Consider the following 26,223-nt stretch of genomic DNA (forward strand, 5'->3'; position numbering starts at 1 on the left):
GAACCCAAACGCGGCTCTAGCTCACTCCATTGGTTGTCAGAACCCAAACGCGGCTCTAGCTCACTCCATTGGTTGTCAGAACCCAAACACGGCTCTAGCTCACTCCATTGGTTGTCAGAACAAAAAAACACTGTTCTAGCTCACTCCATTGGTTGTCAGAACCCAAACGCGGCTCTAGCTCACTCCATTGGTTGTCAGAACCCAAACGCGGCTCTAGCTCACTCCATTGGTTGTCAGAACCCAAACGCGGCTCTAGCTCACTCCATTGGTTGTCAGAACCCAAACGCGGCTCTAGCTCACTCCATTGGTTGTCAGAACCCAAACGCGGCTCTAGCTCACTCCATTGGTTGTCAGAACCCAAACACGGCTCTAGCTCACTCCATTGGTTGTCAGAACCCAAACACGGCTCTAGCTCACTCCATTGGTTGTCAGAACCCAAACACTGTTCTAGCTCACTCCATTGGTTGTCAGAACTCAAACACTGTTCTAGCTCACTCCATTGGTTGTCTTCCCCCCCACACAGGAACATGGTGATGCGAGAGCTGGCCCCCCAGTTCCACATCCCCTGGTCCATCCCCATGGAGGCCGAGGACATACCTATAGTCCCCACCACCTCAGGAACCATGTGAGTACTCTTCTCATTTTCTTCCTCCTTTCCGCCTCCTGCTTCTTTCTCCTCCTATTCCTGCTCTTCTCTCCTCTTCCTGCTTATCTTTACTAGAGGTCGTCTAACAGAGGTGGTTTAGTGAACTAAACTCACGTGATGGCTAACCTCTCTTGAAACTTGAAGACTTGTATTAGCTCCCGCAGCGAACTCCTAGGCTTTAGCTCATTGGGCTAACACAGTCTTGAGTCACGTATTCCTAGAGGACCCTGCTTCATACCAGGTGTAACACTGTTTTCCATATCCATTTGGATATGTTTTTTTTAAACCCTCATCAGGATTTCTCCTGACTAAATAAAGGATGAATACAATAAACAAATCAGTAATGTCACCTAGAGTTGCAAAGGGAGGGTACATTACTGGAAGCTTTCTAAGTTTACCAGTAAACTACCAGCATGAGATAACTTTCAAGGTTTTTGGGGGAATTTTATAACATGACTTCTAGTGGCCTTTTTGGGTACTTCAGATTATCACAGGTGTCTGCAATTATCTCTGGCCCTCTGTGTGGCTTTATCGCATGTAATATACAGTACCAGTCAAAAGTTTGGACACCTACTCATTCTATGGTTTTTCTTTATTTTGACTGTTTTCTACATAGTTTTGATGTCTTCCCTAATATTATACTATGAAATAACACATATGGAATCATGTATTAACCACAAAAGTGTTCAAATAGTGGGAAGAGTTGAAAGTAAATAGTGGGAAGAGTTGAAAGTAAATAGTGGGAAGAGTTTCGGAATTATTTGAAAATAATGCCATTGTTAACCTTATGGTCTATCCACTGAGACTCATGGATAGTATTGACACGGATATAAAAAATGTATACTGTGTGTGTGTGCGTGTATGTATATGTAAACTCAGCAAAAAAAATGAACGTTCTCTCACTGTCATCTGCGTTTATTTTCATCAAACTTAACATGTGTAAATATTTGTATGAACATAACAAGATTCAACAACTGAGACATAAACTGAAGAAGTTCCACAGACATGTGACTAACATAATAATAATAATAATAATAATAATGTGTCCCTGAACAAAGGGGGGGTCAAAATCAAAAGTAGCAGTCAGTATCTGGTGTGACCACAAGCTGCATTGAGTATTGCAGTGCATCTCCTCATGGACTGCACCATATTTGCCAGTTCTTGCTGTGAGATGTTACCCCACTCTTCCACCAAGGCACCTGCAAGTTCCCGAACATTTCTGGGGGGAATGGCCCTAGCCCTCACCCTCCGATCCAACAGGTCGCAGACATGCTCAATGGGATTGAGATCCGTGTTCTTCGCTGGCCATGGCAGAACACTGACATTCCTGTCTTGCAGGAAATCATTCACAGAACGAGCAGTATGGCTGGTGGCATTGTCATGCTGGAGGGTCATGTCAGGATGAGCCTGCAGGAAGGGTACCACATGAGGGAGGAGGATGTCTTCCCTGTAACGCACAGAGTTGAGATTGAGCTTGTTGTCATTGCAGGCAGTCTGATGATTCTGTGACACACAGCCCCAGACCATGACGGACCCTCCACCTCGATCCCACTCCAGAGGACAGGCCTCGGCGTAACGCTCATTCCTCCAATGATAAACGTGATTCCGACCATCACCCCTGGTGAGACAACTGCGACTCGTCACTGAAGAGCACTTTTTGCCAGTCCTGTCTGGTCCAGCGACAGTGGGTTTGTGCCCATAGGCGACGTTGTTGCCGGTGATGTCTGGTGAGCACCTGCCCTACAACAGGCCTACAAGCCCTCAGTCTAGCCTCTCTCAGCCTATTGCGGACAGTCTGAGCACTGATGGAGGGTTTGTGCTTTCCTGGTGTAACTTGGGCAGTTGTTGTTGCCATCCTGTACCTGTCCCGCAGGTGTGATGTTCGGATGTACCGATCCTGTGCAGGTGTTACACGTGGTCTGCCACTGCGAGGACGATCAGCTGTCCGTCTTGTCTCCCTGTAGCGCTGTCTTAGGCATCTCACAGTACGGACATTGCAATTTCTTTCCCTGGCCACATCTGCAGTCCTCATGCCTCCTTGAAGCATGCCTAAGGCACGTTCACGCAGATGAGCAGGGACCCTGGGCATCTTTCTTTTGGTGTTTTTCAGAGTCAGTAGAAAGGCCTCTTTTAGTGTCCTAAGTTTTCATAATTGTGACCTTAATTGCCTACCGTCTGTAAGCTGTTAGTGTCTTAACGACCGTTCCACAGGTGCATGTTCATTAATTGTTTATGGTTCATTGAACAAGCATGGGTACCGTGTTTAAACCCTTTACAATGAAGATTTGGGAAGTTTTGGGGGATTTTTACGAATTATCGAAAGACAGGGTCCTGAAAAAGGGACGTTTCTTTTTTGCTGAGTTTGTGTATACAGGCACAGTTGAAGTCGGAAGTGTACATACACTTAGGTTGGAGTCATTTAAAACTCGTTTTCCAACCACTCCACAAATTTCTTGTTAACAAACTATTGTTTTGGCAAGTCGGTGAGGACAAATACTTTGTGCATGACACAAGTAATGTTTCCAACAATTGTTTACAGACAGATTATTTCACTTATAATTCACTGTATCATAATTCCAGTGAGTCAGAAGTTTACATACACGAAGTTGACTGTGCCTTTAAACAGCTTGGAAAATTCCAGAAAATGATGTCATTGCTTTAGAAGCTTCTGATGGGCTAATTGACATAATTTGAGTCAATTGGAGGTGTACCTGTGGATCTATTTCAAGGCCTACCTTCAAACTCAGAGCCTCTTTGCTTGACATCATGGGAAAATCAAAAGAAATCAGCCAAGACCTCAGAAAAAAAATTGGAGACCTCCACAAGTCTGGTTCATCCTTGGGAGCAATTTCCAAACGCCTGACGGTACCACGGTCATCTGTACAAACAATAGTACGCAAGTATAAACTCCATGGGAATAGCAGCCGTCATACCACTCAGGAACGAGATGTATTCTGTCTCCTAGAGATGAACGTACTTTGGTGCAAAAGGTGCAAATCAATCCCAGAACAACAGCAAAGGACCTTGTGAAGATGTTGGAAGACACAGGTACAAATGTATCTATATTCACAGTAAAACGAGTCCTATATCCACATAACCTGAAAGGCCGCTCAGCAAGGAAGAAGCCACTGCTCCAAAACCGCCATTAAAAAATGCCAGACTACGATTTGCAACTGCACATGGGGACAAAGATTGTGGAGGAAAAAAAACTTTTGGGGAGAAATGTCCTCTGGTCTGATGAAACAAAAATAGAACTATTTGGTCATAATGACCATCGTTATGTTTGGAGGATAAAGGGGGAGGCTTTTAAGCCGAAGAACACCATCCCAACCGTGAAGCACGGCGGTAGCAACATCATGTTGTGGGGGTGCTTTGCTGCAGGAGGGACTGGTGCACTTCACTAAATAGATGACATCATGATGCAGGAAAATGGATATATTGAAGCAACATCTCAAGACATCAGTCAGGAAGTTAAAGCTTGGCCGCAAATGGGTCTTCCAAATGTACAATGTCCCCAAGCATACTTCCAAAGTTGTGGCAAAAATGGCTTAAGGACAACAAAGTCAAGGTATTGGAAGGACCATCACAAAGCCCTGACCTCAATCCTATTGAAAGTGTGTGGGCAGAACTGAAAAAGCGTGTGCGAGCAAGGAGGGCTACAAACCTGACTCAGTTACACCAGCTCTGTCAGGAGGAATGGGCCAAAATTCACCCAACTTATTGTGTGAAGCTTGTGGAAGACCACCTAAAACCTTTGTCCCAAGTGAATTTTTTTTAAGGCAATGCTACCAAATACTAATTCAGTGTGTGTAAACTTCTGACCCACTGGGAATGTGATGAAAGAAATAAGAGCTAAAATAAATCATTCTCTCCACTATTATTCTGACATTTCACATTCTTGAAATGAAGTGGTGATCCTAACTGACCTAAGACAAGGAATTTTTACTAGGATTAAACGTCAGGGATTGTGAAAAACTGAGTTTAAATGTATTTGGCTAAGGTGTATGTAAACTTCCGACTTCAACTGTATGTTTGTGTTTTTCAAGTATAAATTATCTGTTAATTACTGAGTATTCCAGTATCTTTGGTAAATTATCCAAAGCTTTGCAACCCTAATGTCACCTATCCCGCAGGATGGAGCTGCGCTGTGTCATCGCCATCATCCGCCACGGAGACCGCACCCCCAAACAGAAAATGAAGATGGAAGTCAGACACACTCTGTGAGTCTTTCCATCTTCCCGTTTCCTGCTCCTCAAATGCCCCCTCTCCCCATTCCCAGTGGATATATCACCTGCTCCTCAAATGCCCCCTCTCCCCATTCCCAGTGGATATATCACTTCTCCTCAAATGCCCCCTCTCGCCATTCCCATTGGACAGAATTTGACACATGACGTTTAATGACTTTCTGATCAACGTCATATAACAAATACAACTTGTAATTCACCTTCCCCGGTTCTGTTGTCTCACTGTTTCCGTTGTGTCTTTTTCAGATTCTTTGAGCTGTTTGAGAAGTACGGAGGGTACAAGTCAGGGAAACTGAAGTTGAAGAAGCCCAAACAGCTACAGGTCAGTCCAAGTATCTCTTCTTTGCCTGTAACCCAGGAACCTGCAGTGTGTTCCTCTGTTGAGGGGAACTCTATTTATGACAATATGATAGTTTTTCAATGTTTCTTCAATCTGGAAGTTTTTCCTGACCACTGTTGCCTTCGCTTGCTCTTGCCCTTCGCTTGCACTTTGTAGGGGTTAAGGCTTTGGTTGCTGTTAAGCACTTTGACACATTAGTTTGGGTGACTGATGTCAGTTGTGTGTGTATAGGAGGTGCTGGACATTGCCCGGCTCCTACTGGCTGAGTTGGGGCAGCACACGGACTGTGAGATTGAGGAGAAGAAGGGTAAACTGGAGCAGCTCAAGACTGTCCTGGAGATGTGAGTGAGACTCTTATAGCTGGGCTATAGGCACACACACATCATGCCCTCATCTGTCCATTTTATCGACCATGGATAAGGTAGTGCGTGATCTGCTCTGCTGTGTCTATGATGCGTTGGTGTAGAAACCTCCTGTGTCATTGCTGTGTATGTCTGTAGCTCAATACAAAGATTGAATTGGCCTTATTCACTAAGCACACTAGCCTAGTAGCTTTCACATTTACTTTGTGAACACCCCCCTCCATGTTTCTCTAACTCTTTTTCTCCCTATCTCTTTTCCTCCCTCCTTTCTCTCTCTCCTCCTCTATCTCTCCAAAGGGAATCCAGCTTGAATGACACTCAGTACGCACCTTGTCCTTTTAAAGGAAGAGGTTCACTCCTCCTTGTTCTCCGCACTCACTGTAACCACTGCTACCATTAACCCCTATTCAGAATGATGAGGGATGTTATACTGAACTTAGAATCAGGGAGCACTAGCCACAACAGTGTGTGTGTGTGTCCGCGTGCGTTTGGGAGAGTGCTTTGTTGTCTGCAATGCATGTCGTTCTGAAAGTTGCCCTGTAATTCCTCTCACTATCCCTTCGCCCTCCTCCTCACTCTTCTCATTCTCCGTGTACTATATGTAGGCTTACTGTTTGAGCCCGTTGATAATGGTATGGGATTGCATATTAACCAGTTACCTGTAGCACCTCATTGACAATAACCAAGGACAACATTCTTGGTTGGATCAAATACAAAGGCCCAGAGTAATTTCAGTATGTTAAAAAAATATACAGTTGAAGTCGGAAGTTTACATACACCTTAGCCAAGTACCTTTAATCTTGGTTTTTCACAATTCCTGACATTTAATCCCTTGTAAAAATTCCCTGTTTTATAGGCTGACCACACCGCTCGCGTCGTGTGTGCGAGCATTGCAAAATATATTTAGAAATCTATGTTATTCAATTGCACCCACACTGCTTGCGCTTGCCAACGAGCGTCTGCGTTGCCATGGGCTAAAATAGAAATCAGTTCTATTTCTGACGCAGATCGCGCTGCAAGTCCTGCCTCTCCCATCTCCTCATTGGTTTGTAGAAGCAGGTACCCACGTGCCATCTCCTTATTTGTTATACCCACGTGGGTGACTGAAAGACGAACGAGGTCAGTGGCGGTAATGCACCTAATCTATGAAAGTTGCCAATCGCATTTGACTTTATGTCAAGAGGAGAAAAAGCCTGGAAGGAAGAGAGATGACTCGAAACGATTCGGTTGACCGTTTTATGTGTGGATTAATTGTCGGAGTAGAGGACCTTGGGCATTGCAGGTAAAATAACAACTCAATGTTTATATCCCAGGACAAATTAGCTAGCAACAGCAAGCTAGCTAAATATGTCAACTTAGCTAGCATGTGCTAGCTAAATTGCCATACATGTTTAATGCTTTTCGACCTGTCCCCAAATTAATGTAATTGGTTCAGAGTTTGTTTTGATATTTTAACCTGCGTGTCGTGATCGCGTTTGGTGTGGGGGGGGGGGAAATAGATTCATGCACGATGGCGCACGTGCGCAGCTGGTTTGGGTTCCGTGTTAGGTCAGTTAGGATCACCACTTTATTTTAAGAATGTGAAATGTCAGAATAATAGTAGAGAAGAATTTATTTCAGCTTTTATTTCTTTCATCACATTCCCAGTGGGTCCGAAGTTTACATACACTCAATTAGTATTTGGTAGCATTACCTTTAAATTGTTTAACTTGGGTCAAACGTTTCGGGTAACCTTCCACAAGCTTCCCACATAAGTTGGGTGAATTTTGACCCATTCCTCCTGACAGAGCTGGTGTAACTGAGTCAGGTTTGTAGCCCTCCTTGCTCACACATGCTTTTTCAGTTCTGCCCACACATTTTCTATAGGATTGAGGTCAGGGCTTTGTTATGGCCACTCCAATACCTTGACTTTGTTGTCCTTAAGCAATTTTGCCACAACTTTGGAAGTATTCTTGGGGTCATTGTCCATTTGGAAGACCCATTTGCTACCAAGCTTTAACTTCCTGACTGATGTCTTGAGATGTTGCTTCAATATATCCACAATTTTCTGCCTCATGATGCCGTCTATTTTGAAGTGCACCAGTCCCTCCTGCAGCAAAGCACCCCCACAACATGATGCTGCCACCTCCGTGCTTCACGGTTGGGATGGTGTTCTTCGGTTTGCAAGCCTCCCCCTTTTTCCTCCAAACATAACGATGGTCATTATGGCCAAACAGTTCTATTTTTGTTTCATCAGACCAGAGGACATTTCTCCAAAACGTACAATCTTTGTCCCCATGTGCAGTTGCAAACCGTAGTCCGGCTTTTTTATGGCGGTTTTGGAGCAGTGGCTTCTTCCTTGCTGAGCGGCCTTTCAGGTTATGTCGATATAGGACTCGCTTTACTGTGGATATAGATACTTTTGTACCTGTTTCCTCCAGCATCTTCACAAGATCCTTTGCTGTTGTTCTGGGATTGATTTGCAGTTTTCGCACCAAAGCACGTTCATCTCTAGGAGACGCGTCTCCTTCCTGAGTGGTATGATGCCTGCGTGGTCCCATGGTGTTTATACTTGTGTACTATTGTTTGTACAGATGAATGTGGTACCTTCAGGCATTTGGAAATTGCTCCCAAGGATGAACCAGACTTGTGGAGGTCTACAATTTTTTTTATGAGGTCTTGGCTGATTTCTTTTGATTTTCCCATGATGTCAAGCAAAGAGGCACTGACTTTGAAGGGAAGGCCTTGAAATATATCTACAGGTACACCTCCTATTGACTCAAATGATGTCAATTAGCCTTTCAGAAGCTTCTAAAGCGATGACATAATTTTCTGGAATTTTCCAAGCTGTTTAAAGGCACAGTCAATTAGTGTATGCAAACTTCTGACCCACTGGAATTATGGTACAGGGAATTATAAGTGAAATAATCTGTCTGTAAACATTTGTTGGAAAAATTACTTGTCATGCACAAAGTAGATGTTCTCACCAACTTGCCAAAACTATAGTTTGTTAACAAGAAATTTGTGGAGTGGTTGAAAAATGAGTTTTAATGACTCCAACCTAAGTGTATGTAATCTTCCGACTTCAACTGTATATACACACACAGAGTACGAGTCAAAAGTCTTGCACACTCTTGGCATTTTCTCAACCAGCTAAATGAGGTAGTCACCTGGACTGCATTTCAATTAACAGGTGTGCCTTGTTTAAAGTAAATTTGTGGGATTTCTTGATCGAATTTCTGCAAAGAAACCACTGCTAAAGGACACCAATAATAAGAAGAGACGTGCTTGGGCCAAGAAACACGAGCAATGGACATTCGACCGGAGGAAATCTGGCCTTTGGTCTGAGTCCAAATGTGCGATTTTTGGTTCCAACAACCGTGTCTTTGTGAGACGCCGAGTAGGTGAACGGATGATCTCCGCATGTGTGCTTCCCACCATGAGGAATGGAGGAGGAGGTGTGATGGTGTGGGGGTGCTTTGCTGGTGATGCTGTCTGATTTATTTAGAATTCAAGGCATACTTAACCAGCATGGCTACCACAGCATTCTGCAGCAATACGCCATCCCATCTGGTTTGTGCTTAGTCCCACTATCATTTGTTTTTAAACAGGACAATGATCCAACACACCTCCAGGCTGTGTAAGGGTTATTTGACCAAGAAGGAGAGTGATGGAGTGCTGTATCAGATGACCTGGCCTCCACAATCCCCCGACCTCAACCCAATTGAGATGGTTTGGGATGAGTTGGACCGCAGAGTGAAGGAAAAGCAGCCAGCAGCTCCGCATATGTTGCAACTCCTTCAAGAATGTTGGTAAAGCATTCCAGGTGAAGCTGCTTGAGAGAATGCCAAGAGTGTACAAAGCTGTCATCATGGCAAAGGGTGGCTACTTTGAAGAATCTCAAATATATATATGTTTTTATTTAACACTTTTTTTGGTTACTACATGATTCCATATGTGTTTTTTCATAGTTTTGATGTCTTCACTATTATTCTACAATGTAGGAAATAGTACAAATAAGGAAGAACCCTTGAATGAGTGTCAACTTTTGACTGGTACTGTGTATATATATATATATTAGTGCATTTGGAAAGTATTCAGACCCCTTGACTTTTGTCCACATTTTGTTTCGGCCTTATTTTAAAATGGATTACATAAAAAAAAAACGTATAAACACAATACCAAAATAATGACGAAGAGAAAAAAAAAGATACCTTCTTTACGTAAGTGTTCAGACTCTTAGCTATGAGACTCGAAATTTAGCTCAGTTGCATCCTGTTTTCATTGATGATCCTTTATGTTTCTACAACTTGATTGGAGTCCACCTGTGGTAAATTCAATTGATTAGACATGATTTGGAAAGGCGCGCGCACACCTGTCTATATAAGGTCCCATAGTTGACTGCATGTCAGAGCAAAAACCAAGACATGAGGTTGAAGGAATTGTCTGTAGAGCTCCGAGATAGGATTGTGTCAATGCACAGAACTGGTGAAGGGTACCCAAAAATGCTGCAGCATTGAATGTCCCCAAGAACACAGTGGCCTGCATCATTCTTCAATTGAAGAAGTTTGGAACTACTAAGATTCTTCCAAGAGCTGGCCACCTGGCTAAACTGAGCAGTCGGGGGAGAAGGGCCTTGGTCAGGGGGGTTACAGATGGAAGCGACTCCTCAGTAAAAGGCACATAACAGCCCGCTTGGAGTTTGACTAAAGGCACCTAAAAGACTCTCAGACCATGAGAAACAAGATTCTTTGGACTGAATGCCAAGCGTCACATCTGGAGGGAACCTGGCACCATCCCTATGGTGAAGCATGGTGGTGGCAACATCATGCTGTGGGGAAGTTTTTCAGTGACAGGGAGTCTGGATCGAGGGAAAGATTAACTGAGCAAAGTACAGAGATGGTAGTGGTTTCTTTGCAGCAATTCGACCATGAAGGCCTGATTCTCCTATGAACAGTTGATGTTGTCTGTTACTTTTTTTTGGTCTGCAATCATAGGTGCAGTTAACTCTAATCAATTTATCCTCTGAAGTTGAAGAAACGTTCAAAGTTCTTGACATTTTCTGTATTGACTGACCTTCATGTCTTTTTAAAGTAATGATGGACTGTAATTTATTTGCATATTTTGAGCTGTTCTTTCCATAATATGGACTTGGTCTTTTACCAAATAGGGCTATCTGTCATTGTAAATAGAATTTGTTCTTAACTGACTTTCCTAGTAAAAAGGTTAGTAAAATATCTTCTGTAAACCACCCCTACCTTGTCACAACACAACTGATTGGCTCAAACGGATTAAGAAATTAACTTTTAACAAGGCATACCTGTTAATTGAAATGCATTCCAGGTGACTACCTCATGAATCTGGTTGAGAGAATGCCAAGAGTGTGCAAAGCTATCATCAATCAAGGCAAAGGGTGGCTACTTAGAAAATCAAATATAAACTATATTTTGATTTGTTTAACCCTTTTTTTTGGTTACTACATGATTCCATATGTGTTATTTCATATTTTTGATGTCTTCACTATTATTCTACAATGTAGAAAATAGTCAAGATAAAGCAAAACCCTTGAATGAGTAGGTGTCCAAACTTTTGACTGGTACTGTATATTATTATTTTATTTTTTATATACATACATACATACCCATTGATTTTTTTTCCCCCCCACATTTTGTTACGTTACAGCTTTTACTTTAAAATTGATTACATTTATTTTCTTATCAATCTACACACTACCCCATAATGACTAAGGTTTTTAGAAATGTTTGCAAATTTAAAAACTGACATATCACATTTACATAAGTATTCAGACCGTTTACTCAGTACTTTTGAAGCACCTTCGCCAGCAATTGCAGCCTCCAGTCCTCTTGGGTATGACGCTACAAGCTTGGCACATCTGTATTTGGGGAGTTTCTCCTGTTCTTCTCTGCAGATCCTCTCAAGCTCTGTCAGGTTGGATGGGGAGCATTGCTGAACAGCTATTTTCAGGTCTCTGCAGAGACTCAGACCATGAGAAACAAGATTCTCTGGTCTGATAAAACCTAGATTGAACTCTTTGGCCTGAAACCTAGCACTATCCCAAAGGTGAATCGTGGTGGTGGCGGCATCTCGCTGTGGGTATTTTTTTCAATGGCAGGGACTGGGAGGCTAGTCAAGATCGATGAAAAGATGAACAGTGCAAATGTAACAGTATAACTTTACGTCGTCCCCTCGCCCCGACACGGGCGCGAACCAGGGACCCTCTGCACACATCAACAACTGACACCCACGAAGCAGCGTTACCCATCGCTCCACAAAAGCCGCGGCCCTTGCAGAGCAAGGGGCAACACTACTTAAGTCTCAGAGCAAGTGACGTAACTGATTGAAATGCTACTAGCGCGTATCCGCTAACTAGCTAGCCATTTCACATCCGTTACACTCACCCCCCTTTCAACCTCCTCCTTTTTCCGCAGCAACCAGTGATCCGGGTCAACAGCATCAATGTAACAGTATAACTTTAAACCGTCCCCTCGCCCCGACACGGGCGCGAACCAGGGACTCTCTGCACACATCAACAACGGTCGCCCACGAAGCATCGTTACCCATCGCTCCACAAAGGCCACGGCCCTTGCAGAGCAAGGGGCAACACTACTTAAGTCTCAGAGCAAGTGACGTAACTGATTGAAATGCTACTAGCGCGTACCCGCTAACTAGCTAGCCATTTCACATCCGTTACACAAAGTACAGAGAGATCCTTTAAGAAAACCTAGTCCAGAGCGCTCAGGACCTCAGACTGGGGTGAAGGTTCACCTTCCAACAGGACAAAGACCCTAAGCATCAGCCAAGACAACGCTGGAGTGGCTTCGGGACAAGTCTCTGAATGTCCTTGAGTGGCCCAACCAGAGACAGGACTTTAACAGACACAATGTAGTTGAGTACGGTTACATGCACACAACGTGATTATTGTGGATAGTCAGATTAATATAATGGTTTGATTAAAACGTTTACATTCTTTGCAAGAAGAACGATGTAATAATCCTGCTTACATGGACACATCTGAAATAAGGCTACCTGGTGGCACTCTGATATATTCCCGAAAATCAACAATTAAAATAAACTTTCTACCACAGTCTCCATGTTATTTTTGGTAAACATATTTGAGTCGAAACATATAAAGTCTGCATGTGAAAACTACTTCTAAGATTTATACATTCAGTTGTTCCAAACTCACTTCACTCGCACTAAAGAGGGAGGCTTGCGCTACCTGTGTTGGAGCATGTAAATTAGATTAAATACACCGATGGAATGCCAATTATTATTATTTTCTTTGCTGTTCAGTAATTTCGAAAGATAGTGCCGAAAACCAGGTTTCAATTGGCGTGTGCTTATTTCGAAAAGGACCTTACGCCGGTTATGATGAACATATTTATGGCGTTTTACATGACTTTTGCATAATCTGCCTACTGCCGTAATCCGTTTTTTAATATCGAATTATTCCTGTGCATGTAAACATACTCATTGTCTGTTGGAGCAGGTCTTCGTTACGCATTTGATCTGTGTGCGCTGGGCTAAAGCTGTGGGGAATGGGGAATCCAGGATCAGTCGTAAACACTGACCGTATCGCCTATCAAATCCACTTTCCATCACGGGGCCGTCATGTACTTGGTCTGTAAGTCTTGTCATACTACATGTTTGTCCCAAGGACTCTTAATCTTTTTCCTATTAGAGGACAGTATTTTTCTATTAGTGGTGGATATGCTAAATTATTATCATAGCCGGTGCATTGAACAGCTGCTGTTACATAGCGCAGCCCTCACTATTGCCACAGCACTGTATCGCAAACCACAGAGGAGGCCGAGAGACCGTTTTACACAACCGGGTGGGTGGAATCCCAATGGTGTCGTCTTTCACCCCTGAGTGCTATGCACTTTAACCAAAAGCCTGTCACATCCAAAAGGACAGCGCTGGTATGGCACATGAGGGATTAATAGTGACACACAGTGACAGCGGGTGTCCAAAGGTCACACACAAAACATGTTTCCAGAAACATGGTAGGCAGCTAGTTTAGCCTAGCCTAACTAGCCACTTCCTGAATGACAGACTGAGCACCTGCTAGCTAGCGTTTGAAGCTAGTGGGAGACTGTTCTCAGCCATGTTTCTGAAATGAAACGTGTCCGACAAGGCTGGAGTCAATGGGGTTTGGGGGGGGGTCGGGTTACATTCAGGAGATTAATTGAAATTCAGTCCAATAAATAATTGAATTCAATCCAAGAAAATATTTATATTTTTAAAATGTGCGTCTTTTTAAATGTACTTCCTGACTTGACAGATTTAGATTGGAGTTGAGTTCAATGCTGGTCTTGACATGTCACATGTACAGCACACACACAAACCCAGACATGTATAATGATGACTGGAGCTTCATTAAGTGTAGATACCCCGTGTGTCTTCCAGGTATGGGCATTTCTCAGGCATCAACAGGAAAGTGCAGCTCACGTACCTGCCCAACGGACAGCCCAAAGCCTCCAGTGAGGAAGAAGGTAGGGGGTCACAACCTTACACTATATCTGGTCATGTTCATGATTACACTATACAGTTGAAGTCGGAGGTTTACGTACATCTTAGCCAAATACGTTTAAACTCAATTTTTCACAATTCCTGACATTTAATCCAAGTAAACATTCCTTGTCTTAGGTCAGTTAGGATCACCACTTTATTTTAAGAATGTGAAATGTCAGAATAATAGTAGAGAATGATTTATTTCAGCTTTTATTTCTTTCATCACATTCCCAGTGGGTCAAAAGTTTACATACACTTTAATTAGTATTTGGTAGCATTGCCTTTAAATTGTTTAACTTGGGTCAAACCTTTCGAGTAGCCTTCCACAAGCTTCCCACAATAAGTTTGGCCCATTCCTCCTTCCTCCAAGCCTCCTTGCTCGCTTTTTCAGTTCTGCCCACAAATTTTCTATAGGATTGAGGTCAGGGCTTTGTGATGGCCACTGTAATACCTTGACTTTGTTGTCATTAAGCCATTTTGCCACAACTTTGGAAGTATGCTTGGGGTCATTGTCCATTTGGAAGATCCATTTGCGACCAAACTTTAACTTCCTGACTGATGTCTTGAGATGTTGCTTCAACATAATTTTCCTCATGAAGCCATCTATTTTGTGACGTGCACCAGTCTCTCCTGCAGCAAAGCACCCGCACAACATGATGCTGCCACCTTGCAAGCCTCCCCCTTTTTCATCCAAACATAACGATGGTCATTATGGCAAACAGTTCTATTTTTGTTTCATCATTTCATCAAACCAGAGGACATTTCTCCAAAAAGTACGATATTTGGCCCTATGTGCAGTTGCAAACCGTAGCCTGTCTTTTTTATGGCGGCTTTGGAGCAGTGGCTTCTTCCTTGCTGAGTGGCCTTTCAGGTTATGTCGATATAAGACTCGTTTTACTGTGGATATAGATACTTTTGTACCTGTTTCCTCCAGAGTCTTCACAAGGTCCTTTTGCTGCTGTTCTGGTATTGAATTGCACTTTTTGCACCAAAGTACGTTCCCTAGGAGACAGAACACGTCTCCTTCCTGAGCGGTATGACGGCTGCATGGTCCCATGGAGTTTATACTTGCGTACTATTGTTTGTACAGATGAACATGGTACCTTCAGGCATTTGAGAATTGCTCCCAAAGATGAACCAATTTTTTTTCTGAGGTCTTGGCTGATTTCTTTTGATTTTCTCATGATGTTAAAAGTATGTGGACACCCCTTCAAATGAGTGGATATGGCAGTTTAGCCACAACCGTTACTGACAGGTGTTTAAAACCGAGCACACACCCATGCAATTTTATAGACAAACATTGCCAGTTGAGTGGCCTTATTGAAGAGCTCAGTGAATTTCAACAATGCACCTTGATCCAGTAGGATGCCACCTTTCCAACAAGTCAGTTCGTCAAATTTCTGCCCTGCTAGAGCTGCACCAGTCAACTAAGTGCTGTTATTGTGAAGTGGAAATGTCTAGGAGCAACAATGTCTATCGTGAAGTGGTAAGCCACACAAGCTCACAGAACAGGACCGCTGAGGCTCGTTGCTCGTAAAAATAGTTTGTCTTCACAAACTGCATCTAAAAGCAATGTCAGCACAATAACTGTTCATCTGGAGCTTCGTGAAATGGGTTTCCATGGCCTATCTGCCGGAAACAAGCCTAAGATGTGCAATGCCAAGCGTCGGCTGGAATGATGTAAAGCTAGCCGCCATTGGACTCTGGCGCAATGGAAACGCATTCTCTGATGAATCACGCTTCACCATCTGGCAGTCCAACGGATTTATCTGGGTTTGGCAGATGCCAGGAGAACGCTACCTGCGCCAATGCATAGCGCCAACTGTAAAGATTGGAGGAGGAATAATGGTCTGGGTCTGTTTTTCATGGTGTGGGATAGGCCCCTTAGTTCCAGTGAAGGGAAATCTTAATGCTACAGCATACAATGGCATTCTAGACAATTCTGTGCTTCCGACTTTGTGGCAACAGTTTGGGGAAGACCCTTTCCTGTTTCAGCATGACAATTCCCCCATGCACAAAGTGAGAGCCTGGTTTGTCGAGATCGGTGGGGAAGAACTTGACTGGCCTGCACAGAGCCCTGACCTCAACCCCATCGAACACCTTTGGGTGATGAACTGCGATGAATTGGGTCGCTGACTGCGAGCCAGGCCTAATCGCCCAACATCATTGTCCGACCTCAATAATTATCTTGCGGTTGAATGGAAGCAAGTCCCCGCAGCAATGTTCCAACATCTAGGGGAAAGCCTTCCCAGAAGACTAGAGGTTGTTATTGCAGCAAAGGGGGACCCAAATCCATATTAATGACTAGGATTTTGGAATGCAATGTTCGATGAGCAGGTGTCCACATACTTTTGGTCATGTAGTGTACTTTTGACATGCACATGACCTTTCTGCTTTTTTGTGTGATTTAACTGCAGGACCTAATGCAGGTGTGTGTGTGTGTGTGCGCGCGCATGTGTATTATTGTTGTACAGAAGGTCCGAAGGAGGGTCCGTCTCTGCTGCTGGTGTTGAAGTGGGGAGGGGAGCTGACCCCGGCAGGCAGAGTACAGGCTGAGGAGCTGGGGAGGGCCTTCCGCTGCATGTACCCTGGAGGACAAGGTACAGTACTCTACTACTGGACACGCCACACCTCACCACTACACTGTACTGTATAGTACTTCTATATACGGACCTAGGGCTAGATGGGAGTTTGTATGGGCACAATTTAGTCAAACCCAAATAATTTAAACGCAAAAGCACCTCTGGTTTCAATGTAAATCAATTCAACTACTGCTATAAACAGCAGTTGAATTACATGTAGATTAAGCTGTAAAGTGATTGATAGGAAAATGTCTCTGCCTATTCTGTCTGTCACAACATACAGTAACACATTTATTGAGCCTCTAATTTCTCTTTGTGAAGTCACAAGGTCAGGGAAACTCAGGACTTTACACAATGTCCCAAAGGGTAACTTGAGATCCATGTGCTGAACTCAGTTTTTAGTAAATCATGAATTGAGGTCAATGGGAGATTTGTAAGTCTCAAATTATGCGTTCTGGTGAGTATTTGTCCCAGCATCGCTTTTGCCTGCCTTTCTCATTGCTGAAGGGGGATCTAATCTCAAACAAAGACAAACATGTTCTTGGTGGACACACCTTTCTTTGCATTTGACATTTACACTCTGATTTCACCTCCTCCAAAGGCTCTCTACCATGATGTCACGTGTTACTGTTCTTAACATACTGGGCGTCATTGACACGTTTTGTTTTAGGTTCAGTGGAGAGTCCGATTTTCTGAATGAAAGCTTATTCCTTTCTCTCTCTTCCTGAAAATGGCATATGGGCATTTTAGAAGATGAACTGTCTTGTAAAGATGATCGTTAATCACACTCAATTTCTAACAAAAATGAAACATAAGCACAAACACTGCAGGATTATTTGCAGGATTATTCAACATGGAATTTGCCAGGTCTTGTTCATTAGTCAAGCAAAATCTTTGAGTCCAGATTGTGTTTTACACATGAGGATTTTGAAATATATTTTTTTGTATTTTGAATTGTCCCCAAATGTACAAGGGAGGTCCATTCTCCCCTTCCTGCCTAGTGTCATTTTCATACCCAGGTTTATTGTAATGTTCTAATCCCAAGGTACTGCAGTAACATCACTATATCTGCATTAGCCTTTCCCTTTCCATGTATGCTTTCTAAAATAATGTTTATACTACCTACACTAGACAATGCATGATAAACTACTCTTCCAAGCAAAGCCCAGCAAACTAAGTGGAAAGTGACTATTTTTAGATGACTAGACGGCGGGCCGATTTTATTTATTTATATATTTTTATTTATATATTTTTATTTATATATATATATATATATATATATATATATATATATATATATATATATATATATATATATATATATATATATATATATATATATATCCATCTTCTTGCTATGCTTTTGAAAAATTATCTGTATATATATTTTTTGTACCAGGGCCTCCTGAGTGGCGCAGCGGTCACTGCATCGCTAGAGGCCTCACTACAGATCCGGGTTTGATCTGTGTCGCAGCTGGCCGTGACCGGGAGACCTATGAGGCGGTGCACAATTGGCACAGCGTCGTCCGGGTTAGGGGAGGGTTTTGCCCGGCATGGATGTCCTTGTCCTATCGCGCTCTAGCGACTCCTTCTTGTGGCGGCCTGGCGCATGCACGCTGACTTCGGTCACCAGCTGTACGGCGTTCCCTCCGACACATTGGTGCGGCTGGCCTCCGGGGTTAAGCGAGCATGTGTCAAGAAGCAGTGCGGCTTGGCAGGGTCGTGTTTCATCAGGCGCGCGGCTCTCGGCCTTAGCCTCTCGAGTACGTACAGGAGTTGCAGCGATGGGACAAGACTAACCACCAATTGGATACCACGAAATTGGGGAGAAAAATGGGTAAACATTGCCACAAAAAAAACAATATATCTACAGAGGAGTGTTTAGAGTACGGTACCTAGTGTACTTTTTCTGTTAATTCTGCTCTTGTCTTCTTACCTCTTGCATTGTATAATAGAAGGTAGCCGCAAGCGCCTTGGCTTCGAGTCTCTTATTGGTAAGAAGGGCTTGGACTTTGCTCCTGCTGTTAACTGTCACGAATGGATACATTCAAACTGCATCGTCCTCATTACACTACTCACCCATTCCACTGGCTAACCTGGGAACCATGGGAGGTTTGGGTTTTTATCATAGGAACGATATGTCTTTAGCTGTAGGTTTGTGTGATCCTTGAGGTGATCCGTTGATCTTAGGACGCAAAGTTGTTTGGTCATCTGCAAATGCAGTTTCATGACTCAGTAAGTTTTGAAGCCGTTCAGTGACTGCGGATCATCTCATACTAACAATACTCCTGGCAATTCTCCATGGGTTGGAATTGTTTGTCTGAGAAAAGCCAGCAACGTAGCTTCGGTTTCACTTCCGAACGAAAACGAGCATGATAACTGAATTGGTTAGTTAAGGATTCCGGCCACATTCCATGTGTTTTTAACCATTTTTCATCCCAGGTATGAGATGTGAAGGACTTGCTTTCCTTCCTTTTCAGGTGAACAGAATCCAGTTGACCGATTTTATTATTTTTTTGTCACCAAATTAACACTGTTTCCTCCCTCATCAACTGCAGATATATACTACCTATATGTTTTTGTGCACATAGTCTGTGCTGTTACGTAGGCGTGCACCAGAGGAGGCTGGTGGGAGGAGCTATAGGAGGATGGGCTCATTGTAATGTCTGGAATGGAATTATTGCAACGGTATCAAACAGGTCAAACATATGGAACCCACATGTTTGACTCGTTCCCAATAATTCCATTCCAGCCATTACAATGAGCCCATCCTCCTATAACTTCTCCTACCAGCCTCTTCTGGCAGGCACCCTTTATTCTCGCTCTCCCTTCCTCTGATGTCCTGTAAGCCTGACGTTGCTCCCTTTCTGTGTGTGTGTGTGTGTGTGACCCTGTAGGGGACTATGCCGGTTTCCCTGGCTGTGGTCTGCTTCGTTTACACAGTACCTACCGCCACGACCTCAAGATCTACGCTTCAGACGAAGGCCGTGTACAGATGACCGCTGCCGCTTTTGCGAAGGTATGTTTACAGTACAACGTGTGTGTGTGTGTGATGCATGCTCACTGTATATGTAAGCCTGGTTCCTTTCATTTGTGTTCAGTGTCAATACATTTCTCCCTTTGCATGTATGAACACTTTCTGTGTACAGAACATATTGTTGCGCGTGTGTGTGTATATCTCATAACTGTCTTATTGTGTAGGGTCTGCTGGCTCTGGAGGGGGAGCTGACTCCCATCCTGGTGCAGATGGTGAAGAGTGCCAACATGAACGGCATGCTGGACAGCGACAGTGAGTCTCTGACCGACTGCCAGCAGAGGGTGAAGGCACGCCTCCATGAGATCATGCAGAAAGACCAGGACTTCACTGAGGACGACTACCAAAAGGTACAGTCTGTAGATTCTTTCATCGAGACCACTTCTACCCACCCAGTCGTTGTTGGAAAGGCCATAGGAGGAAAGCCCTGTTTTTGAAATGGTTAACATTTAACTCGGGGCTCCCGAGTGGCGCGCCGGGCTAAGGCATTACATCTCAGTGTTGGCCCACCGTCGTCCGGGTTTGGCCGGGTGTATGCCGTCATAGTAAATAAGCATTTGTTCTTAACTGACTTGCATAGTTAAATAAAGGTAAAATTTTTAAAAAGCCTGCAGGTGTAATGCCTTAATAGTTATAATAAGCATGAATGAGCCAATAATAATAATAATATGCATTCAACTAAGAATCATTATGACATGCGCATGACAAGTATTTCAATACATTATACAGTAACTACATCATAATGTATTATTACTGCTGGCGTTAAGTAAACTATGACCGAAATGGTCACCCGTTACACTCTTACACTGATATGAGGCTCCATTGACAATTCCATCAACTTGAGCACTCCTTCAAAAGTGTTTTTGAGATTTGATTGTTTTTAATCTACCATCCTGTTTCCTATCTATTCCTTACTGTACCACCTTCAACTGATCATGCCATTGCTGTCAATCTCCAGAGTCTCACATAACATTTCAACACTACCTTTTATGGATACCAACACTGGCATTGCACAGTTCCATTAAGTTCTGCACGTTTTGTACCACTGTAATAGCGTGTGACTGTTACTATGTGCTGCAGCTGGCCCCTACAGGCAGCCCCTCTCTGGTCAACTCCATGAAGATCATAGGGAACCCAGTGAGGACGTGTGACCAGGTCTACGCCCTCATCCAGAGACTCACCTCCCAGATCCGCAAAAGGCTTGAGGACCCCAAATCTGCAGGTCTGTTCTCTGCCCAGCCTGCTTAGAATTGAATGGAATTGAAATACTTTATTGTCCAATATAAGACTTTTTGACCCATTCCTAAGTGGTCAAAATGTAAACATTAGTGGCGACGGCTTTCCAGGTTTGGATACACTATTACATTTGCTACCAAAGATCGGTGCGGTAGCTAACTAGCCAACTGTAAATAAGTGAATTGTTTTACCTCTGTTAGATAGAGAAGTTACTTAGCTAGCTAGCTAAAGTTATTGACGGTTAGTTATCTACTGCTCCTACACTCTTTTTGCTAGCTATCGGAATGCCGTCATGTCAAAATATACCTCCAATAATGACTAGGTGTCTCCAGTTTTGTTTACATTTTTCTAATATGATATACACTGAACAGAAATATAAACGCTACATGTGAAGTGTTGGTCCCATGTTTCATGAGCTGAAATATTAGATCCCAGAAATAAAAAATCATATTTCTCTCAAATGTTATGCACAACTTTGTTTATCCCTGTTAGTGAGCATTTCTCCTTTGCCAAGAGAATCCATCCACCTGACAGGTGTGGCATTTCAAGAAGCTGTTTAAACAGCATGATCATTACACAGGTGCACCTTATGCATGGGACAATAATAGGCCAGTCTAAAATGTGCAGTTTTGTCACACAACACCTTTCCACAGATGTCTCAAGTTTTGAGGGAGCGTGCAATTGGCATGGTGACTGCAGGAATGTCCACCAGAGCTGTTGCCAGAGAATTTAATGTACATTTCTCTACCATAAGCCGCCTCCAACATTGTTTTAGCTAGTTTTGCAGTACGTCCAACTGGCCTCACAACCGCAGACCCACGTGTATGGTGTCATGTGGGAGTGCCCCTTGGTGGTGGGATTGTTTTTTTTTTTTGTATGCTAAGTCCTTTCCTGTTCCCAGACCTGCAGCTGTACCACAGTGAGACCCTGGAGCTGATGCTGCAACGCTGGTCCAAGCTGGAAAGGGACTTCCGGAATAAGAGCGGCCGCTACGACATCAGTAAGATCCCAGATATCTACGACTGTGTGAAGTACGACACACAGCACAACTCCACGCTGGGCCTGGAGGACACACTGGAGCTGTTCAGGCTGTCCCGTGCCCTGGCCGACATCGTCATACCTCAGGTGAGGGGGGGGAGACGAATACCCACACGTTCACGTTTACCTGCGCAAACGGGGACTCTGGCAGTAGTCTAGACCTATCAAGTGGGGAGCATGACTTTGCTCCTGGTTGGATAGAGAAACGTGAACACGCACAGAGGGAAGGATTTTTGACAAGCGTGTTACTTTAGACTCCCGTCCCCTCAGTCTCTGAGGATGATTATGGCTCAAGATGCTTCTCTCTTACTCCTTATCGTTTCCTTTTCAAATGCGTAATGCCGACTAAGCTTACTTTGCTATCCCTTCAAGTACAGTAAGCCTGGCTATGAAATTACTGTTTTAGGAACCTGTCAGAAAATGATCAACCGAAGTAACATCTTTAAGTCAAAGCTTATTTAAAGGCCAAATAATTTCCTGAAAACATAGCTTTGAGCATGCATTTTTCTGTTTCTCTCTCCAGGAGTATGGCATCAATAAGCCAGAAAAGATGGACATTGCACAGGCCTACTGCCTGCCCTTGATGAAGAAGATCCAGCTAGACCTGCAGAGGACCCACGAGGACGAGGCCGTCAACAAGCTGCACCCACTGTGAGTTGCAGTGCCACTTGTGACCACGGTCTGAGGCTCAGTGCCACTGATCTAGGATCAGTTGTTATTATAGATACTCATCACTGTGCTACAGTTGGTCCCACACTGTCTTTGTCCATTGTCTGAGCCCGAGTTCTTATTAGACCCTGTTATAATGGGTGTTTACCGCTGGACAAAGATTTTTTTTAATTAGTCGGACGCAAAGGATTTACTGCTGCTCCCGGACCATGCCGAAATCCCTGTCATTCGAATGAAGAGGAGACACTGATACAAGGGGCGCATATCTGGGTGTCTTGTGAGAATTAGTCTACGAGTGGGTAACCCGCCTCTACCATCCGTTCAATTGGCCAGCGTGCAATCGTTGGAGAATAAACTGGATGAGTTCTGTTCGAAACTCTCCTATCAACGGGACATTAAAAACTATAATATCTTATGCTTTCCAGAGTTGTGGCTGAAAGACGACATGGAAAATATACAGTTGGCTGGGTTTTCCAGGGCTCCCAAGTAGCGCAGCGGTCTAAGGCACTGCATCTCAGTGCTAGAGGCGTCACTACAGACCGTGGGTTGATTCCAGGCTGTATCACAACCGGCCGTGATTGTAAGTCCCATAGGGGGGCACACAATTGGCCCAACGTCATTAAGGTTTGGCCGGTGTAGGCTGTCATTGTAAATAAGAATTTGTTCTTAACTGACTTGCCAAGTTAAAAGGTTAAATACGTTTAAAAAAATCCATGCAGCGGCAAGACAACCGCTACGTCCAATAAGACAAGGGATGGTGGTCTGTGTCTATTTGTCAATAACAGCTGGTGTGTGATCTCTAATATTAAAGAAGTCTCGAGGTTTTGCTCGCCTGAGGTAGAGTACCTCATAAGCTGTAGACCACGCTATTTACCAGGAGAATTTATCTGTTTTTCAGCGCTGTCTATTTACCACCACAAACCGATGCTGGCACTAAGACCACACTCAACAAGCTGAATAAGGCCATAAGCAAACAAGAAAATGCTCATCCAGAAGAGGCCTGGCACTTTAATGCAGGAAAACTTAAATCCGTTTTACCTCATTTCTACTAGCGTGTCACATGTGCAACCAGAGGGCAAAAAACTAGACCACCTTTACTCCACACACAGAGACTCATACAAAGCTCTCCCTCACCCTCCATTTGGCAAATCTGACCATAATTCTATCCTCTTGATTCCTGCTTACAAGCAAGCATTTAAGCAGGAAGCACCTATGACTTGCTCAACACGCAAGTGGTCAGATGACGCAGATGCTAAACTACAGGACTGCTTTGCTAGCACAGACTGGAATATGTTCCGGGATTCTTTCGATGGCATTGAGGAGTACACCACATCAGTCACCGCTTCATCAATAAGTGCATTGATTACGCCGTCCCCACAGTGACCTTACGTACATATCCCAGCCAGATTGTGTGATTACGCTCTCTAGCCGATGTGAGTAAGACCTTTAAACAGGTCAACATTCACAAGGGTGCAGGGGACAGACGGATTACCAGGACGTGTACACCGAGCATGCGCTGACCAACTGGCAAGTGTCACTGAAATGTTCAAATTCTCCCTGACCGAGTCTAATAGCTACATGTTTCAAGCAGACCACCTTAGTCCCAGTGCCCAAGAACACCAAGGTAACCTGCCTAAATGACTACCGACCTCACGTCTGTAGCCATGAAGTGCTTTGAAAGGCTGGCGAATGCTCACAACACCATCATCCCATAAAACCTAGACGCACTCCAATTCGCAGTGGGGTGCCAGGACAAAAACTTCTCCCTCAACGTGAGCAAGACAAAGGAGCTAATCATGGACTACAGGAAAAAGAGGACCGAGCATGCCCGCATTCACATCGACGGGGCTCTAGTTGTCCAACCATACCAAGTCAGTAGTAAAGAAGTCACAACAATGCCTATTCCCCCTCAGTAGACTGAAAAGATTTGGCATGGGTCCTCAGATCCGAAAAAAGTTCTACAGATGCACCATCGAGAGCATCCTGACTGGTTGCATCACCGCCTGGTATGGCAACTGCTCGGCATCCAACCGCAAGGTGCTACAGAGGGTAGTGCGTACGGCCCAGTACATCACTGGGGCCAAGCTTCCTGCCATCCAGGACCTCTATACCAGGTGGTGTCAGACTAAAGCCCTAGTCATAAACTGTTCTCTCTGGTACCGCAAGCCATACCGGAGCGCCAAGTCTAGGTCAATAGAACAGTTAATCAAATGGCTACCCGTACTATTTGCATTGGACCCCTTTTTTACGCTGCTGCTACTCTGTCTATGCATAGTCACTTTACCCCTACCTACATGTACATATGATCTCAATTACCTCGACTAACCCGTACCCCCGCACATCGACTCCCTGTATATATCCTGGTTATTATTTTATTATGTTACTTTTTTTGGGTTTAATTAGCATTTTCTTACTCTGCGTTGTTGGTTAAGGGCTTGTAAGTAAGCATTTCACAGTAAGGTCTACACCTATTCTATTTGGCGAATGTAAACAAATAAATACCATTTTATTTGATAGTTGAATATTTAAATTATTTCCAAATGCATTTCAAATACCCCTAGGACCAAACAGACCTGGGTTCAAATGCATGGAGTATTTAAATATTTGTATTTGAAAACACACTTATTTCCAATATTCTACTTGTATTTTGTAATGAAATACTTACTTAAAAATGTATGTGAAAGTAATTGCAATAAACAGTATTAAATAGTATTTGAACCACGGTCGCCCTAGGAGCAGTTCTTATTACACCGTGTTGAGTAGTGAGTTCCACTTTCCTAGGACCAGGTCTGGCTATGTACCACTACCACTGAGTGAGCCACTGTCCCAGGTTCAGTTTCTATCCAGTAAACCCGCCATTGAGGTGTGTCTCTAGAGCCCCCGTAAGTGATCACCCTTTGTCTTTCATTCCCTCTGGTGGTTCAGGTACTCGCGGGGGGTCATGTCTCCAGGGCGTCACGTCCGGACCCGCCTCTATTTCACCAGCGAGAGCCATGTCCACTCGCTGCTCAGCATCTTCCGCTACGGCGGACTACTGGATGTACGTTGTCACTGCAGGGGGGTTGTTAAAGTAGCCTGGTCCCAAATCTAGTTGGCATGATAATAGTGACTGATCATAGCTTAGGAGTTGACAAGATGGAACACACAGATCTGGGGCCAGGTTAGTTGTTGTAAAGGGATGGTTCACTTGAAGTACCAATTGTGATACTACACAAGGTCATGAATATTGCAGACTTGGGTTCAAAATCAGAAAATATTTTTTAGGTGTAGTTTTCTCTGGTTATAATGTGAAGTGTGTTTGTGTGTGTGACAGGAGGTGAAGGACCAGCAGTGGAAACAGGCCATGGATTACCTCAGTGCCGTCTCTGAACTCAACTACATGACTCAGATAGTCATCATGCTGTATGAGGATAACAACAAGGTCAGTTCGGCCTCTCTGTCCCTATGTCAGTCGTCTTTTCTTTCTGAAGTATGACTACACCTGGTACTATTACGGTACCTTCCTGTCGGTATGTGTCTCTTCCTCTCTCTGTAGTATAGCATCATTGCTTATGTTTT

At 43.8% G+C, this 26,223-nt stretch overlaps 1 protein-coding gene across 10 annotated transcripts in view; it reads left to right on the top strand.

Moving 5' to 3' along the window:
* LOC129862804 (inositol hexakisphosphate and diphosphoinositol-pentakisphosphate kinase 1-like) overlaps nt 1–26,223 on the top strand; it is a 67,082-nt gene that overhangs the window by 12,317 nt on the left and 28,542 nt on the right. For all 10 annotated transcript variants that reach the window (XM_055934789.1, XM_055934791.1, XM_055934794.1 and 7 more), the window contains exons 10-22: nt 524–625; nt 4,780–4,866; nt 5,137–5,212; nt 5,462–5,571; nt 14,002–14,087; nt 16,581–16,706; nt 19,586–19,707; nt 19,890–20,072; nt 20,803–20,944; nt 21,860–22,083; nt 22,520–22,647; nt 25,591–25,705; nt 25,979–26,086. In XM_055934789.1, the coding sequence (XP_055790764.1) occupies nt 524–625; nt 4,780–4,866; nt 5,137–5,212; nt 5,462–5,571; nt 14,002–14,087; nt 16,581–16,706; nt 19,586–19,707; nt 19,890–20,072; nt 20,803–20,944; nt 21,860–22,083; nt 22,520–22,647; nt 25,591–25,705; nt 25,979–26,086 (1,609 nt within the window). The remainder of the gene's footprint in view (nt 1–523; nt 626–4,779; nt 4,867–5,136; nt 5,213–5,461; nt 5,572–14,001; nt 14,088–16,580; nt 16,707–19,585; nt 19,708–19,889; nt 20,073–20,802; nt 20,945–21,859; nt 22,084–22,519; nt 22,648–25,590; nt 25,706–25,978; nt 26,087–26,223) is intronic.

The sequence above is a fragment of the Salvelinus fontinalis genome, chromosome 9 (assembly GCF_029448725.1).
Source record: "Salvelinus fontinalis isolate EN_2023a chromosome 9, ASM2944872v1, whole genome shotgun sequence".
Classification (NCBI taxonomy): Eukaryota; Metazoa; Chordata; class Actinopteri; order Salmoniformes; family Salmonidae; genus Salvelinus; species Salvelinus fontinalis.